The 18,553-nt window shown below is 43.6% G+C and overlaps 1 protein-coding gene across 2 annotated transcripts in view; it reads right to left on the reverse strand.

The window, feature by feature from the left end:
* The window catches only part of LOC122788278 (alpha-actinin-4), a 1,502,973-nt gene that overhangs the window by 498,272 nt on the left and 986,148 nt on the right, over positions 1–18,553 (reverse strand). For both annotated transcript variants that reach the window (XM_044055436.1, XM_044055378.1), the window contains exon 13: positions 16,571–16,679. In XM_044055436.1, the coding sequence (XP_043911371.1) occupies positions 16,571–16,679 (109 nt within the window). The remainder of the gene's footprint in view (positions 1–16,570; positions 16,680–18,553) is intronic.

An 18,553-nucleotide genomic window follows, 5' to 3' on the forward strand; every position in this document is an offset into this window, starting at 1 on the left:
CAGTCAGTGTCTTGCCTAGGCCTTTTATCAGGATGGGGATGGGAGCCCCTGATCAAAGTAATTAGGTCCTCTGCCATTTTGAGCATCTGTTTCTTCGGCATGGATGACTGTCCAGGAGAATGCTGTACTTGTTTCTTTGTCTTTAAAGGTGTTTTGGACTTTGCCTTGGCTGCTGCAGAGGTCTTGATAGTAAGCTGGGTAGGTCTGAAAACACCCTCAGAAGCAGATGCCTGCTCAGCAGCTCCGGACCCATCTGAGGGAATTGTTTCCATAAGTCCAATACCTTGAGTTTCCAGAGGCCTAGCTGTCTCCATGTGGCCTGTGGCTCTGAGGTAGCGGGTGTCAGGGGCTGCAAAAGCACCTCACTGAAAACAGGCGAACCGGCGACTGTTCTAGAAGAGGCTTCGGTTTTGGACCTTGGATGCCTGTCTTTTTGTCCTTGCGCTTTTTATGGACTCCTGTCGTCGGTTGTTCCGATGGCATTATACAGTTAAACCTTCGGCCAAAGTAATGAAAAGCAAAAATCGAACTGATGCTTAGTGTGTTGGTTGAATCTAGCACAAAACCGACAACTAGCAATGTTGTGGTCAGGGCCTATGCAAGGAATACAGTAAGAATGAAAATCCTTGAGGTATTTGCTTCCCACAAGAAATACAATTAACTTTTACTGACATCGGACTGGAGCAAGAAAAAGTTTCCCCAATGGGGTACTTAGCTTTATTGAAGACTTCGGATATGAAATTCAAATTCGAAAATCTCAGGAGTCTGCTGACTGGCACTTGCGAACTGCTTTTGCTTCGGGCACCGCGCGGCAAAAAAGACTGAAGAAAATGGCGTCTGCTGCATCTTGTATACCCCTGGCGCACTGACGTCAGGGAAGAGGCGACAGCAACAGACCAGGACTTTGGAATTCAGGCCGACTGCGGGTAGCCTGCCAGCAGGATAACCCAAGTGTAATGACTGCAACAGTGAAATACGATGAACATCAAGGTAAACTGAAAATGCTGAGGTGTTCAAGTAATCCGAGGAATCTTGTGCTGTTCCTGCAGTAGAAAGATAAGTAAGCAACCTTCATATCCAGTGTCATATACCTCCAGTGGTAAAACAGCCCTACAATCCAATTTAGGATGGAGCCAACCAGAAGATATACCACCATTTAAACAGTTTTTTTTTTAAACTGTTTTTTTTAAATATATGAAGTCCTTTGCACCCCCCCACCCCCAGTAGTAGCCTGAAGCATCCAATGAAATGGTGTGCAATGGGTTGCTAGGATGTCAGTATACATCCTCAGCAAGCACATTCAAATGGACATTTCCCCCTTGTAGACACCACCTACAAGTGATCCCAACCTCCACCAGAGACACTGCCAAGGTGAGTGCACCCAGGCCCCTTGTTCCATCCCCTTGTAGAGAAGCAATCCACCTTAGCCACATAAATTTTCTCCCCATGTCAGCTCCAATAAGTGCCCTAGCAGAATACTGGTTGCCCAGATCATAGGCAGGGTTTTTTTCCCTGTTAGCCGATGGAGCCATAGACTTGACTGCAGTTAAAGTAAGGGGCAATGTAGTACAGGACCTGCTGTGATAACCATCTGTGAGTAGGTTAAAACATCTGATCTTGTACTGCAATCAGTTAGCTTTCTCACCCTAGTGTCTGTGGTTAGTTTGAACCTCGTGTCCGTGAAAAAGGTTACTCACCCTCCTAAAATGTATTTTAATAGATGGGTTGAGACGAGGTTAGGGTTAAACAGTCAAAAATGGAAGGAAAGCAATTCTCTTGGCCTGAGTCATTATCCTTGCTTCAAATTCTCTACTGGCCCTTTTCAATGACCTTCATTTTTGTTTCATCAGTGAATGTTTACCATGAAAGGGCCTCTATTTGGATAGCAACTGCTGCTTCATTCAGAAAAAGAACAGCAGAAAAGCTGCTTTACAGCTAGCAATCTTTTTCTCCTCTAGCTTTCAGAAAATTCTTTAAGCTAGACTCTCAAATAAGACTGTCTGTGGAAGCATTTAACAGCATCCCTTCGAATTCAGTTGCTAATGGAAGCATTCTCAACCATGCATACTTCCTAACAGTAACAGAAGCGCAAGTAGGGGAAATAAGCTGCATCCACACAACTGTAACAATTTTTGTTTTTAACTTAATGCAGACTGGAAAAGTTTCACCAGTTTCTGCATCAGGACTGCATTCTACATTTAAATCATGTGCTGTATCCATCTCTAATCACCACATTGGTATTTGTAACATGCAAGTCTGGTGCATTACATTTCTTACGTCATGGGTGGAGGATGTATACACTTTTCCAAAACCTAAGAACCAACTTTACTTCTTATTAAACTTGCAGGTTAACATCCTGTTTATATTCTCTGGCAACATTTGAATAAATGAGAATTATAACGACCATGAAAGGCTCTTGAGTTTTCCTTTACTCAAACTGGTTTGATTTTTCCTGGGACTGTTCGCTAAAAATCCTGCTCTAAGCAAGCATCAAATGCCCTGCCAGATCTGAGTGAGAACTGCCACTTGTTTGTGTTCCTCTGTTTTCAGTTATTCTAAATCTCTTGTGGGAGTCCAATTTGTTTGGCTCCCTCTTAAAAATGTTCATTAAATAAGGTTTCTTCAAAGGAGACATCCTCCAGAAAATTATCCTATTCATATACCATATAAATATGCAACGTCTTTGTCCTCTTTACTGGCATCCAAGCCAGACAGCAGTTACAGTGAGGGTGCCTTCTTACTTTTGGCAGAAAGGATAGTACCAGAGATAAAAGGCTACTGATGATGGGTAGGCAGTCCTGCAATTCTCCTCTGCTAAGCAGCTATGTACTCCTCAAGCTGCCAGAAATCAACACTGGCAGGGCAGATGTATTGTGGTGGTGGTGAGGGGTAATACCCGAAATGGGTATCTGCACCAAGCTGACTTGATATTTACATATGTAAAATGGTTGAGAAATGCAAGAAAGGAAATTATAAAAGCACAGAAGCTTCAGTGTGGGATTGTAGTAACCATAAATTTCACACTATCCAACCAAGCACATTGAAATTTTTGGCACTGAATCAATACCCAGTAGCTTTCAAACATGTACTCAAGATGCTTTTCCCTCCCTAGTCATCCACTCCCTTTGATCAGCAGCAGAATTTAGGCAGACTGCCTTACGTCAACTCACCACACTTGATATTTTAATTTGCAAAGAAAATTTTATAGCACATCAAATATGACTTTCTTTGTGACAAGCAGCATGCTTTTTGCCCCATACTACTATTCTAACAGCAATAAACATATTCACCAACCAAATACACTGCAACAGTGACAATTTGCTGAGGCCATTTTCTCTACCTTGAGTCTTCAAAAGATTGGACCAGACATTATTACTCTAACAGTTATCACAGACAGCTTTAGGATGACAGTTGTGCAAGGACCTTAAGCTACTACTAAAAGTATACTTCCACACTGGTACACAGACGCAGTCAACCAAAGTAGTAGAGCATGCACGTTCCCAAAGCACAGCAGTCACTCCCTTAACTGACAGTACATTGATTTTGACAGATCCCTAAACTAAAGTTCAACCACACAACCTTCACTGGGAGACTGACTTATTCCATACAGGTCAGTTTGTGGTACATACATGGGTGGTTAGCATCAAAATCCGGAGGCAAAAGACAACTGCCCAAGCAGCTTTCCTCCTACCTCCTTCAGTGTCATCACTGAATGATGGGTGTGTGTTCAAGCCAACTCTAACCAACAAGCACAAAATGCAGAGAAACGCAAGAATACAAGGGGTGATTTTAGAAGGGGAAGATCTGACCAATGCATAGGTCCTTAAGCCTTTTCCCTCTTACTGCAAACCCTGGTCCAGAATCACATGGTGATCTTGAGCACTCCATTCAGCCTCCAAGGCCACAACCTTCCACAGTCAGGTCTCCAGCTACTCAAAAATCTTACTTCAGTTGAGAGGACTCTAGCATAATGACAAGGGCAACAGAGGGGAACAACCTTATAGTCCACACAATGGGAGGCACAGATTCTTCCAGGAACAGCAGCTACTGGTAATGAATTTTTAAATGACTATTCACAGCACAACATATGAAACAAATTAAATCCAACATAACATCTTGGGAGAGTAGCCACTATTGGTACAAACATACAAAATAAATTCCATTGTGTACTTAATTTCCCCAAAACATTTCTAATCTTGAGGTGATCAACTGCATTACTCACTGCTTCCAAAAAAACACCAAGTGGATGCGCCTTCATCCATAACAATTCAATCCATTTTGCCAACCCCCCCTAGCCTCCAATTTAGGCCAACTTTACAGATACCGTAACATCCACTTAAAGTCTTGCCTACCTTTTATGTTGTACACATCTAAACAGACCAGCTCCAAAATCATTTTCCTCAAATCTTCCAACTTAAGGGCATGTACAGACTAATTTTTTTACTTTTTATGGCCAATAGCAGAATACTGTACTGCATAATATTCAGAGAGCTGGGTATTCCCAAACAATCCTAGAAAAATACAATTCTAGATGCAACAAAATCTCCCCCAATATCTTCTTGCAATAACTTACCTCACTAAAAATTCAGGATGTGCATATATCCCAAATGGACTGCTTCAAAGCCCTGTCCCTATACTGTATCTCCCAAGGACTGAGGGGTGATCTATGCCTAACCTACAAGGCATTCTCTGATCCAGCCCCGAAGGATCTGCTACACATTCACTGAACAGACATTATTGGAATTACCCAAAATAAGGATCTAAACCTAGTTTGTGACAAAGACATGATGGAGGAATACGCATTTATCGCAGCTTACCCCTTCTCTGGGACAGACTATTGATGTGAAACAGACCTATTCCCCATGCTTATTCAAGCATAATTTAGAGCAATGTATGGGAAATCTGAAATTCACTCCTAGCTTGTTGCCTGTGGTACTTATGGACAGGGGCAGTTTGTAGTATACCAGAGCAGGTCTAGCCCGTGGGCACCGATAATTGACTAAACTGGGGCATGAATGGCTGACAGAAAAAGGTTCTAGTGATGTTAGCCTAGTAACCTCCTCTGATCCAGCGATCATCCACTGTTAATCACAAAGGAATGTAGTAATATCTCAGTAGTAGTTGAGTCTCTGAGTGTTATGTAGCAAGTACAGTTGTGTACACTTTCCAAAAATGTAGACGTTAGTGTATTTCCTGCCGGGTAAGCCTATGGTGGCCTGACTAGCAGAATAAAAATCTCCATCCTCCTTAGGTTGGCGGACGCCCTATCCAACGTCAGTACACTTGCGTATATAGGGAGCCAAGCAAACACCATATTTTTTCTTGCCCCTTAAAATGTAGAAGCCCACAGGATGACTAAGCAAGAGTGTAAGATGAACTAGGCCAGGCAGGGGTAATATCCAGGGAGGTTCACTGTCTTGGGAAGAAGACAGAAGCAGACTGTTTATGATTACAATGTGGAAATGACAAGTTTATTCTTCTCATCGAAATACAAATGTTGAATTTCAAAATGATTTTACCCCCCCCCCAATTTCAAACCATGTTAATAGAGAGTTCGATATTTGCTGTTTGAAAAATGTGACCATTGAACTGCATTTGCCGTTCAACTATCGGGATTCCAGACTTGGTAAGTTTACTTTCTCTTTTCATACACTTTGGAACCATACCTTTGATGTAATGTAATTCAGACAGTCATTTCCACACTAATACGAAACTGGAGCAGACTACTATAGGCAGAAGGAGAGAGGGAAAGAAGACTGCAACAGTAAATACATTCAAGACATTTGCATCTACGGTAAGTGTACACAACTGTACTATATTCATGTTTCACTGTTGCAGTCCTGACTTGTGGGAGGATTCACAAAGCTGAGATAAGGGTGGAATATTATGGAGAGAAGATGATGCCCTGCAGTATTAGCAGTGGCAAATCCTGCTCTAGACCTGCAAAAAGTTGATAAGTGGTAGTGTTTGGTAAAGGTATGCACAGATGACCAGGTAGCAGCTTCCAAAATGTCTTTGGTAGGAACTCCCTTTAGGAAGGGAGAGGTTGCTGTGGCCATAGTAGAGTGAGTCCTAACAGCTTCATGTGGCTTTTACCATGATGGCTTTAGCAAAAGGAAATATAGTGAGATACCCACTTGGAAATGGTCTACTTGGAAAGTGGCTTCCCCTCAGAGCCAGTGGCAAAGGACAGAGTTGGTCTGATTTTCTGAAAGATTTAGTTTTGTCAAGACAATAGCAGAGTTGTCTATGCACATTCAAGGAATGAAGGATTCTCTCTCCCTTGTTCTGAGGATTGGGGGAAGAAGGTGGGCAGGTTTATGGCTTGATTCAAGGATGCGTCCGTGACCACCTTGGGCATAAAGGATGGGTTAATCCTAAGAGGTACTCTGTGTGGAATATGAGAGATGGCTCCACTGCCATGGCAACTTGCAGCAGAGACCCTCCTATCTGAAGTGATGGCCAGTAAAAGGGTAGTCTTCCAGGTGAAAAATTTTAGGTCAGCAGAAGCTGCCTGTTCAAAAGTGGGGTATGGTAATTTTTTCCAGAACAAAATTGAGGATCCATGGAGGTGAGGGTTGCCTCCTAGGGGACTGATATGATCACTCCCTTTAGGAACGGTTTCAGCAAGGGGTGTGAAAAGAAAGAACAGAGAGAAGGGCTGAAATAAGAGGCATGAATTTTGATGGAAAAGGATATGTCTCCGTCAACCAGAGCAGCAAGGTAATCTAAAATGGCATAGATACTGGCTGAATTAGGATTGAGGCCTTTTTGATGGCACCAGATGGAGAATCCTTTCCACTTGGCTAAGTATGATTTCCTAGTTCTAGGCTTTCTGGCCTCTGAGAATGTCTTGAAATGTTTGCTTAGGGCATGCTCAGAGGTGAACACTGGGGGATTATCCGGGCTGAGAGCCTGTAGATTGGGATTCTCCAATCGCCCTTTGTCCTGAATCAGAAGTTCCACACAATGAGGTAACTGCCACAGATTTTCATTAGCTAAACTTCGTAGCAGAGGATACCAGTGCTGCCTGGGCCAGTCTGGTGCTATCAGAATGAATCTTGGGTCCTCTTCCCCAATTTTTAGGAGGACCAGAGGAAGAGGCAGGGGGAATGCATAAAGGAAAAGATGGGTCCAAAGGAAGAAAGCATCTGTCTTCCAGGCTGTGAGCAGTTTGCTCCTGGAACAGAATATTTTTAGTTGAGCATTTTCTTTGTTAGCAGAGAGGTCTATATGTGGAGCTCCCCATTTCTGGAATATACTGAGAAACATTTCCCCGATGCAGATGCCATTCGTGGGGATCCATCAAGTTCCTGCTAAGGTGATCTGCTAGTGTTTTGAACCCCTGGAAGGCCATGAGGTGCAACCCCAGATCTGCACAGCTAGTTGACACAGAGGATATGAGTGAGTGCCTCCTTGTTTTCGTACAACACTGGTGTCTGTTTTGACTAGCAGAACCCCTGGTTTCCATTTTTCTGTGAAAGCTACCAAGTCCTTTTGAACTGCCATCAGCTTCCAGTTGATATGCTTGTCTCGGACTTGAATTTTCCATATGCCTCGGGATTGAAGGTGTTGAAAACGAGTTCTGACACGCTGTCTCTGAAGCAAATAGTTGTGTAAAATCTTACATCCTTATCTTCCATGCTGCAGTATTTTTACTGTGGGATCCTCCACCACAGACGACCCGAACGTTGGGTCCTATACAAAAGCTTAAGCCTGGTTGCTGCTAGTGTGTGGGACATCACACGTAGGGCCATACACCAGGGGCCTTAAATGTGACGTCTGTACTCTCAGACCTCAGAACTAACTGCCCGGTCATACAGTAGTCTAGGTAGTGCCAAATGATGCCCTCTAGACCGGTGAAATTAACTGCCCAGTGTAATCATAGTCAAGATAATGCCCCATAGACAGGAGAAGATAATGCAGGGGATATAGGTGGGAGGGAAGGAATACTAGAACATGGAAGAGGACACCTATGGTTATGGTAAGATTTTACACAACTACTTTATGCCCTTCTATTCTCATGTTGCAGTAATCTTACTGTGGGAGAGTACCACAGCTTAAGATGGAGGAATGGTGAAGGAAGAGGTAGCGGATTCCAAAAAACCCTGCATGACTGCCCTTTCACATCTTACTCTGGACCTGGAGATATGGTCCAGTTTGTAATGTTTGGTAAAGGTATGTATTTGAGGACCATGTGGCTGTCTCAAGGACGGTAGCTGTGTCCAGGCCGTTGAAGGCCGCAGAAGAGGCTACAGTTCTAGTTAGTGTGCTCTGACCCCATGTGTGCAGGGTCACCCTATCTTTGTGGAAGGTAGTGTAGGGAGGGAATGACAAGTGCCTGTAACTCAGACTCTTCTGGCTGAGGTGAGGACTGCCAATAGGACTGTTTTCCAGGTGCACATCTGCAGGGACGCAGAGCTGGCTGACTCAAAAGGGGCAAGTGTAAGTTTTTCTAGGACATAGTTTAGGTCCCAAAGAGGTGGATAGGTTTCCTTGGTGGCCTAATGTGCAGGATCCCTTTTAGAAACAGTTTAACATCCAACCTGGACAGTAGAGGAGGGTCCAATGGTAAGCAGGCAGATAGGTGAACTTTCACTGGAGGGTATGAAAGGTCTGATTTTATGAGCTCTCTCACACAGGTTAAGACTAGAGGAACATCCACTTGAAAGGGGTCCCTATATCTTTGGAGACACCATCTGGAGAACCTTTCCCACTTGGAAATAGGATCTCCTTGGGTTGGGTTTCCTGGCCTCCTGCAGGATAGATAGAACATTCTCAGTGTAGCAATGTCTGAAGGGGACTAAAAGTTTATCATCCAGAGGGTTAGGGAAAGCATCTCCAGGTGTCGATGAATGAGAGCTCACTTCTGTTGTTTGAGCAGGTCTACCTTGTGGGGGAACTCGTGGTGATTGCCCTTGGCGAGGGATAGAAGGGGAACCGATGCTGCTTTGGACAATAGGGAATCACCAACAAGAGTTTTGGCATGTCCCTCTTGATTTTCAGGAGGACTTTCTGAATGAGAGGAAAGGCATACAGAAAGTCCCTTCCATGAGATGGTAAAGGCATCCACTCTCCAAGCTAGTTAGGAGGTATCCTTGGTACAAAAGATTTTCCAATAGCCTGTTCTGGGGGAGGCAAATAAATCTATTTGTGGTGTGCCCCATTGAACAATATCTAGGGATACTTCTCTGTGCAACATCCACTTGTGATGCAGAGAGAAAGATCTGCTGAGAGCATCCACTTGGTGGTTGTCCTGGGAAGGGATATAGACTGTCTGTAGTGATATGCTGTTCCAAGAGGCTAATTCCAAACTTGCATTGCTAACCTGCAGAGCAGGCAAGACCCGGTCCCCCCTTGTTTGTTGATGTACCACAAGTAGTGTTGTCCATAAAGATCTGTAGGGTGCCTGCAGGGCTAGTTGAACTGCAGTCATCGCCCTTACACTGATGTGTTCTCAGGAAGAGCGGTTGCCAGAGGGCTTACACTGAGTCCATTCATTGTAGCTCCCCAGCCCAGATCTGAAGCATCTGTGGGCATGCGTTGAGCTAGTGTGGTGGGTTGGAGGGGCAGGCCTGGGTTCAGTTGTGTGTTGAATCCACCATTTCAATTCTGCTTTTAAGCAAGGCAGGAAGGGTATTTGGAAGTCTAGAGGGTGGCTGTGTTGGGACCACACATTCTTTAAATAACACTAACTTTCTCATGTGCATCCTGACTAGTGGCAGCATAGGTATTGTGGCTGCCATAAGGCTCAGTAGGCACATGGAATACCTGGCTGATAAGTGGTAGACCTGGAGGAGGTCCAGGTTGATCAGGGAGATTACCTTACCCTGGAGGAAAGCCTTCAGAGGTCTGTCCGTATCCTGCATTCCAGGAAGGTTTTGTCCTGTGCTGGGGGGACAGATGATTTGGTGAGGTTGTGTGTGAATTCCAACCCCTGGAGCAGAGACATGGTGAACAGATGATTCTTGTGGGTGCCTTCCCTTTCTGCCAGGATGAGAATGTCAGTCCAGTAGGAGTAGATTTGAATGCTCTTGGTCCTGCAGTAGGTTATGGCTGGGACTAGGCACTTGAAAACCCGTGGTGCAGTGGATAGACCAAAGGGCAAAGAAGTAAACTGAAAGTGTGCACAAGGTCCAGCAAAATGTAGGTACCTCCTTGTGGTTTTGTAAGTATGGGAATATGGAGGTCAGCCTCCTTCAACTCTAAAGTGGCCATGAAAGCCTTGGGTGGCAATATTGAAAGCAGGTTTTGGAGGGATAGCATTCTGAAGGTGGGGACTTTTAGAAAGAGGTTTAGGAAGGATAAATCCAGGATTGGCCTCAAAGGGCCATGCTTTTTTTGGTACCAGGAATAGCCTGGAGTAGAAACCTTTTCCTTCTTGACCTGGTGGAAAAGGTTCTATGGTCCCCTGTGTAAGAAAAGCCTGGATAATGGGATGATGAGGTGAAGCTGGATTTTGGGCGAGAAGGGAATGCCCTGTGGGGTGTTTTCCTGCCAAGACAGGAAATATCCTTTTTCGGTCCGAGATGACTTCTTTCCAGAAGAGCAGACAGTGAGGCGGAATGATACGTGGAGGTGATCTAGGTAGTCACGCATTATTATTTCTGTCCTGAAAGGGCCATCTATGGGTGGGCTGAGAAGGGGCTTGGCCTGGAAGAGGATTGTCTCCTTGTCCCTTTCCTATGTCTGGAAGTTAAAGGGGTGGCACTGGTGGGGGCTCTTCTGACATAGGTAGTTTTTGCAAGGTAATTCTTTTAATATTTTTGGCACTGGGGAGATGAGCAAGTGTTGGATATCCTGGAGTTACTTACTCTTCCCCTGTAGGTTCTTAAACAGTTCTGCAGACTGTTTCCCTAACAGAAGGTCATAGTGTAGTAGAGCATCCAGAATTTTGGATTTAAAGTCTTCAGGCAGTGGCTGGAGCCTAAGCCATGAGCATCTGTGAAGCACAGATGCAGATACAGCAGATCTAGCAGAGGCCTCTGCTGCATCATAACTGCGTCCAACAGAGTGCCTATCAACTTGAAATGCCAGGGACAGTTTAGATGCTATTTCAGTCTTAAGAGAATCAGGCAAGGACAGCAGGGTTTGTAGCTTGGGATCCCAAATCCAGGGCACATGGGTTTGGTAATTAATAGTTCTAAGAGCTAGGGTGGAAGTATATATATCTTCTTATCCAGCCTGTCCATCACATTGCTATCGTTGTCTGAGGGTAGGAGTGACTAGGAAGGAATGAGTCCAAACTGTTTGTCTAGGGACTACAGCAATCACTGCAGGGTCTGCCAAGGGGGCCTTCAGTAGAAATTTGTGGTCCTCCGGGACCTCGTAGAAATGATAAAGTCTCTGGGGAACAGGTGGTTTGAGAGTAAGGGTTTTTATTTGAGACGGATGCAAATGCATCTAAATATATAGGAATCACTGGTGGGACAACTGAAGGTGATTCAACCTGCAGCAGCTCAAAATACCTTTTTTGATTTTATCATCTGGGTAGTATCCCATTTAAAATACTCCATTTTTGTTATAGTCTCTCCAAATGTAATGTCCTCTGGAGGGAAGTCTCCCTCTGGAATCCTCATCAGGGGAGTAGTATTCCAAGGGGAAGCAACTTGGGATGAGCATGCGAGACTCATGTGAGGAAGAGGATAAGGCTTCTTCCTGAGTAAAGGAAGGATAGAAGTGGCTGAGGCAGGTCTTGGGCTAAGTACACGTATAGTAGGGGCAGTGGAGGCTGAGGGCCTGAGGACCAAGACGACCTGCATCAAGGACTGTGTGAAGGACTGCCAGTCTGTCTGTCCTCCTGAAAAAGCAGACAAATGATTTGCCTTTCGTCTCTAAGGGTGTTGCTTTAGGAGAAGCTGTGGGCCTAACTTTGGGGGTCTGTCCTAAGATGGGAGGATCTGAGTCCTGGGTCACAGATGGTCATCCAGTGGAGCCCGGATCCCCCTCGACCTCGGTAATCAATGTAGGGATAACCTCCGCAGACATGCCAGCCAGTACTTCGGAAACGGCTTTCTCAAAGGTAGAAGCCAACAGCTCTAGTGGACATCCCTCCACCCCTATATCGGTGGTTGGTGGGTCAGACGACAGAGAAGCAGAGGTGGTAGGGCTTGAAACTTTGGCCTTTTTTCTTGGCGGTTCCACCTGGCAGCCGACTCCAGATCTATTCTTAGCGCCAGCTTTTTTAATCTCTGATTTTCCAAATACAAATTGAGGGCAGCCAGACTGCTTCTAAGCATTTTGGGGACAAAAGACAGGCAGATGGTGCAGGATGTATGATAGTATTCCCAGCCTAAACAAAATAAGCAACAGTCATGAGTCTTTATGCAGGATTTGACATTCCGTATTTGTATTTACCTTTCTTAGTGGACATCAGCTAAGAACAGACCAACAAACCAAGCTCAAGCAAAATAAGTAAGAATTCCCCAATGGGGTACTTGGCTTTAGGAGTTGAAGAGGAGCGAAGTGATCGCTCTGACGTTCGACTGCTGCAGAAAAATACTGAGGTCTGTGCATTTATATGTCACACTTTAGGCCTCTGGTTTATGACCCTGTGTGTGACATCCCATGCACCAACAGCAACCAGGCTTAAGCTTTTGTATAGCAGCCGAAGTTTGGGTTGTCTGGGGTGGAGGATCCCACAGTAAGAATACTGCAACATGAGAATAGGACATCTACGGTTCAAGTTTGACCCAGAGGGGTGAACTTGGACAGACCCATGTTCTGGGCACAAACCTGTGCCCACCATGCAAATTCCTTGAGACAAGGGATCAGCTGAATTTCAGTCTGCAGAGATGGAGAGTGCAGGCACTACAGATTGAGGTACCACTGGAGTTCTCGTGTACACAGTGGCCAGAGGAATCATGACTATGCAAGATACCATGTATCCTAATGCTCTGAGGAATTCCTAGCAGAGAGGCATTTGGCTCTGCATGAAGCTCAGGAAGTATAGTCAGAAAGGAGACTTTCTGGAGGGAGAAGGGCCTTTTGAAGGGAAGAATCCAGAAGATCCCCATGAAAACTATCCTGGTGGATGTGTTTGTGTTGCATTTGAGTAGATTTATGGTGAATCCCAAGGAGGTGAGGAAGTTGAGTAAAGGCTAAATCTGGAACTTTGAAAGACTACTGGCTTGAATAAGACTGCCGCCCAGATAGATAAATTTGGACCTCTCATTCTGCAGAAGGTGATCACAGGGGCTAAGGACTTTGTGAAAACCCTGGGAGCAGTAGACAAGCCAAACGGCTCTGAAACATAGAAAGCTTTGCATTATTTCTCTACAGGAATAAGCAAAAAAAGCATAATTCAGATCCAGAATGACTACTAAGGCCTGGGGAGCTATCATGGGTAGAAGCTTTTGAAGTGTCAACATTTTGAATTATACCAGTAGGGACCAAATGAGGGTGAACAGGTCTAGAATACAGTGCAAAGAGCTTTCCTTTCTGGGAACCAGAAGAAGCCTGGAACAGAACCACTTTCCTTTTTGGTATTCTGGGACTGGTTCCACTGAGCCCTGTAAGCACAGATTGAGATTTTGAGAAAAGGGCTTCTCTTCGATTTTGTGGAATATCTGGGAAACCAGAGTATCCCAGTGGCTCTTTGAAAGTGAGCCTATAACCATGAGAGAGAATATTCAGAACCCACTTGTCTGAAGTGATGAGGAACCAATTTTCTTTGCTCAGGGATAGCATTCCTCCTAGTCTTCCTCCTATGTTTCTGAAGGAGGGCAGCAGCGATGGGAAAGGGAGAGCTTGTGTTAGAAACAGGTTCTAAAATCAGCAGCTACATCAGTAGATTCAAATCATTCATTAAGTGTTAATTTCACTTCTAAGTACAATTAGAACAAAGGTTGAACATGGTTTTCCTAGTATGGTACCCACTGGGAAAATCCTTCTGTAATCTGTTAAATTATGATCACAAAAACTGAAGACCATAATACTTAGATTCAAGTCTTTCACTGTGTGACCATTCTTTCTTTTGCAAGAATCACAAGGGCTTAGATCACACGACAAAAAATTTGCAATTTCTGCAAAACTTCGTATGTACACTGGTTATGTCTAATCAGTGGTACAGCTGGGGGAAAGAGGCAGTCTCCTCAGGTGCAAGGCGTTACGTAGTGCGGCCATTCTTCGATACTGTTAGTTGGTTGTGCATTACTGGCATTCAGAAATGAGTGCAGATTTTGCATTTGCAGTCAAGTTAGAAGCACTTCAAAGCATTGGGAGTAGTTTAAGCTGTAGGAAGCTATTTGCTAAAAAGTTGCAAGCTCTTTGCTTGGCTGAAAACTTGTTTTGGTACTCAAGTGCAAGATCCCTTTTATTGCTACGCAACTTCGAGTTGATGCGGGCACCAAATCAGGGGATGACAAAGTGCTAAAATAGCCAAGTACAGCTCTGCAACTAAGAGTCAATAAAAAGAAAGATGACCACTTGGAATACACTTTCTAATTGCATCAAAATCAGCTACACTGCTCAAGCACTTAAATTAGTTGTGCTTTGTAAAATTAATTTCGGGATTTGAACAGGAAGATAATATAGACTTCTGTTCACAGCACATACTATGACAATTTCTTCTGGAAAACAGCATCACAGATGCTACAGGATATCAGTCTGCAATACTGTCTTCGACAGCTGATAAAAGATCAGTGACCAGCAGAGGACAGTGCTTGGCTAGTCCTAGTATGGCAGAAGGCTGCTTACATACCAGTTTAAGGAGCTTGTATACACAGTGCTTCTAGAAAGAACTAGGAAGCCAACAGTGGAAGATCCTGAAAAATGCTCTTAAAGGAAAGCAGCCAAGATCCTATGTAGTTTAGTTAAAATTTAACAGGCGACTGGAACTGGTTTCATTCTAAAGTTGTTAGTCTCATTACTACTAAACCTAAGGGAAAGGCCAGCAGTTCATCCTCAGTTGAAAGTAGCAAAACAAAGCTGGAAGAGTACAAGAGGGCTTGGGTAGAGAAGCTTATGTTCATGTTCCAAAGGAAGCCCTTTTTTGAATTAGGACTCAGAAAAAAATCAAACTCACATCTCAAGAAAATCTGTACCAATACTTGCGGCAGCATTCCACCCCTCCAGGTGAAGGGTATTGCAACTCTGTCCCTATTCTCATCTACATGACTAAGGTATGCGTTTGGCTAGCTAATGTGTATACTGTATGTTGCAAACAATCTGCTGTAACATCTGGGTGTAACGTCTCCACATCTCAGCCCATTTCTACAAACTGTACTTCTGTGACGCTCTTAATCCAAAACAGGATTCTTAGCTCTGTGAGAACAGGCTGACAATGTTTTGATATGGATAACAGTGGCCCAAGAATTAGAAAAACCTTAATGGAAAGGGATGTGATTAGCCAATCCACTTTCACATGCAGAGGAGAGAAATCTCAAGTTACAACAAATAAGCAGTGCCTGGATTGCTGGTGAGAAAAAAATCATCTCCACTGCATAGAAACTTGAAAGGGGGTTGACCAAGGAGACCCTGTGCACTCAGGCACCTTAAAATGAGCTAAAGCAAACATCTATACAAAACACTGTTACACAGCCAGGCACTACACAACATCTAGTAGCTGAAAGTATGGGAGGTGTGAAGAAAAAAGAATTCTCACGCCACAGGATGTCATGCTGCCATCGCAGGCTCTTACCTTTCTGTCACAGTATCATCCAATGGAAGCAGCATGACATAACAGAACAGCAATGGAACGAGGAAAGCCAAAAAAAGCTGTGTAGGGGCTGAAATCATATACACAATACCATATTTATTCATTATGAATCTAGAATCTTATGTAAAATTAAATCCTTACACTCTAATTAGCAAACGAGCTGCATCATAAAAGTGCAGGCTGCAATTTCACACTTAATACCAAGAAAAAACTAAGCTACCAGTTCAAAGGAGGAGGACAATTAGATGCAACTTGCATGTCTACAGGACTTTTTGCCTGGAAGGAAAAAAAAAAGCCTTGAAATCCAAATTCATAATGCAGGAAAAAACAGGAAATACCAATAAAGCTGGCCAGAGCATCTTAAAATAAAATCTATATTGTAAGCAGGGGAAACACAAACAAAACCACTAAAAGTGTACTCTAGCAGTAACACAAGCATAGGTTACTACCCCTTTATGTGAAGGCCTGGGTATTGTGATTGGCACACAGGGATAATCACTGGACATGGACTACTTGGAAGAAGCTGGGCTGCACTGACCTCAAATACCAGCTGCAAAAGTGCCCTTAAACCAAGGTCAATATACTTCCATTTAAAAACACTCATGAAAATTCAAGTTTCCATGTGCAATGATACTACAGAAGAAGCCACATCCCTTGCAAATGAAGCTTAACTACAAATTTAACTGCAAACATGTTCAAAGTAACCACACTGCCATAAAGGTTTGCTACTTTATCAATTAGTACATATATTCAAAGAAATAGTGTGTAATGAGAAATTCTGTCATTAATGGGAATATCCAACAGAAGTTTCCATGAACACAGAAGATAAACAAGACAGCAGAATACAAAGGAAAACCAAGTTTCTTAAAGGCCTAATATTGTCATACTCAAAAAGTGGACTATACTGGTTACCTCCAGAGCTTCTCTTCTGTTCTGCGACAAGGAGCCAAGGACATCCCACTGATCACAAATCTTCTGACAGCGTGCATTAACATTGGGAGAGTCATAGTAATCTAGTTCACTGCAGAATGTAAGACGAGGAAAGAAACCTGATTAAAGAACTAATTCTTTCAACATTAAACAAATTTCAATATTATATTCCACTCTTAAATATGCTGACTCAAAGCTAACAGGTTGTAAGCAAGACAAATTGTATACAAGAAAAGCAAAAACAAAAACAAGTTTAGGAAAACAGTTTCGCTTTCAGGCAGACAGAACAGTTGTACAGATGACTTGAGTGGACCAGTGTTGCAGCACCAGGTCTTGGAACTTCCTGATCAGAAGTCCATGGCTGTCACAAATACAAGAATCTTCCACCATTCCCCAGTTGGCCATCCTTGCTTTCAGACATCAGGCAAAGGTAGCATAAAGGATCATAAGCCAATGCAGTCTTCAGATTTTGTCCGAGGTACAGTAGTCCAACACCCTCAGGAGAGCACAACTTTATACACTGACCCTACTGACAGCAAGTGCCCATTCGTTACACAAGTAAGGTGTGAAGCAGATGGGTATCAGACTATAAAGGAAGCAGAGAAGGGAAGGACAGAAAGGGTTCTGCAACACAGAACTTATCTACACAGAACTTATTTACTCTAACATCTACAATTACGGTATCTAACCCAACTGCACTAAGTACATTGTAGCCAATGACAAGCTTGGGAGGACTCCCAAACCTTTCCTACTGGGGAGATTAGAAAGTATTGTGTGCCAGGGATACCAGGTTCTGCAGTATGGCAGAGGAAACCAGGAATGGTAACAGCACTAAGGTGGTAATGTTTGAAGGTGTATACAGAAGACCAAGAAGCTGCTTCTAGTATGGTCTGTGTTGATGTCCCTTTTAGAATACTGCAGTGGCTGCCTTAAGAATGAACCTAGACTGTCAGGAATTTGCTTAAAATGGTGGGTAACAAAAAAAACAATATAGTATGTTTTCCCCATTTATTTTCTGCAAATGCCACCAAAAGCTGGTCAGATCTGTTTGGAAATGTTCTGTGCAAGTAGAATCTTAGCAGTCTGTGCACATCAAAAATGAATTCACACCCTTGGTCCCATGGGTTGGGAAAGAATGCATGAAAATTAATAACCAAGTTCAAGATGTCCAAGACAGCACTGGGAAAAAAGGAACTTAGTTCAAGACTACTCGGCCCTGTGAGAAAATGGCTCTTTGCAAATCAGAGCTCTCAGCCTGGATAAATATCTGGCTGAAGTACAGTGCCAGCAGCACAGTAGCTTTCCAAGTAAGCAAACTGAGTGATGAGGCTGCTAGCTCAAAGGGTGAGCTTTTCTTGCATAATTTAGGTCCCAGGAGGCACAGGTTCTTGTCTGTGTGGCCTAAAACACATCCCTTTTAGGAACGGTTTCATGACTAGGTGGGCATATGCAGGATGGGACATAGGTAGGTAAGCAGCTAACAGTAGAAATATGTACTTTTCACTAAAGTAAGACATTCTTTTGTACAGCTGGGAGAGGTACTCTTGTATCTGTACTAATATTGCTTTGGTGGCAAGACCTTTTTGTCTTGCACCAGACAAAAAACCTTTTCCATTCTGCTACATATCATTTTGGCATTCTACTTTCCAACATACTTTAGTATTGCTAGCACAGAGAGAGAAACTGACTGCCTGAATCATTATCCAAGCTGTCATTTTTACTGTTCTCAGGTTGGGATGGATGACGCACCTTGTTCTGGGTACAATGATTAATTCACTGCTAAGAGATGCTGGATTTCCTCACTGCAGCAGTAGCCTATGGCTGTATAGGTTACATTCTCTCCAGGATGCAACTTCTCACCAGTCTCCAAAAGTCTGGCTCCTTCCCACATACCTGCCCAGGCTGGAGGGGAATGAAAATGCTAAAGGAGAAGAGCAGCCTTGTTTAAATCTCTTAAGAACTTTC

This window comes from Protopterus annectens, chromosome 1.part0 (assembly GCF_019279795.1).
Source record: "Protopterus annectens isolate FY-2018-M chromosome 1.part0, PAN1.0, whole genome shotgun sequence".
Classification (NCBI taxonomy): Eukaryota; Metazoa; Chordata; order Ceratodontiformes; family Protopteridae; genus Protopterus; species Protopterus annectens.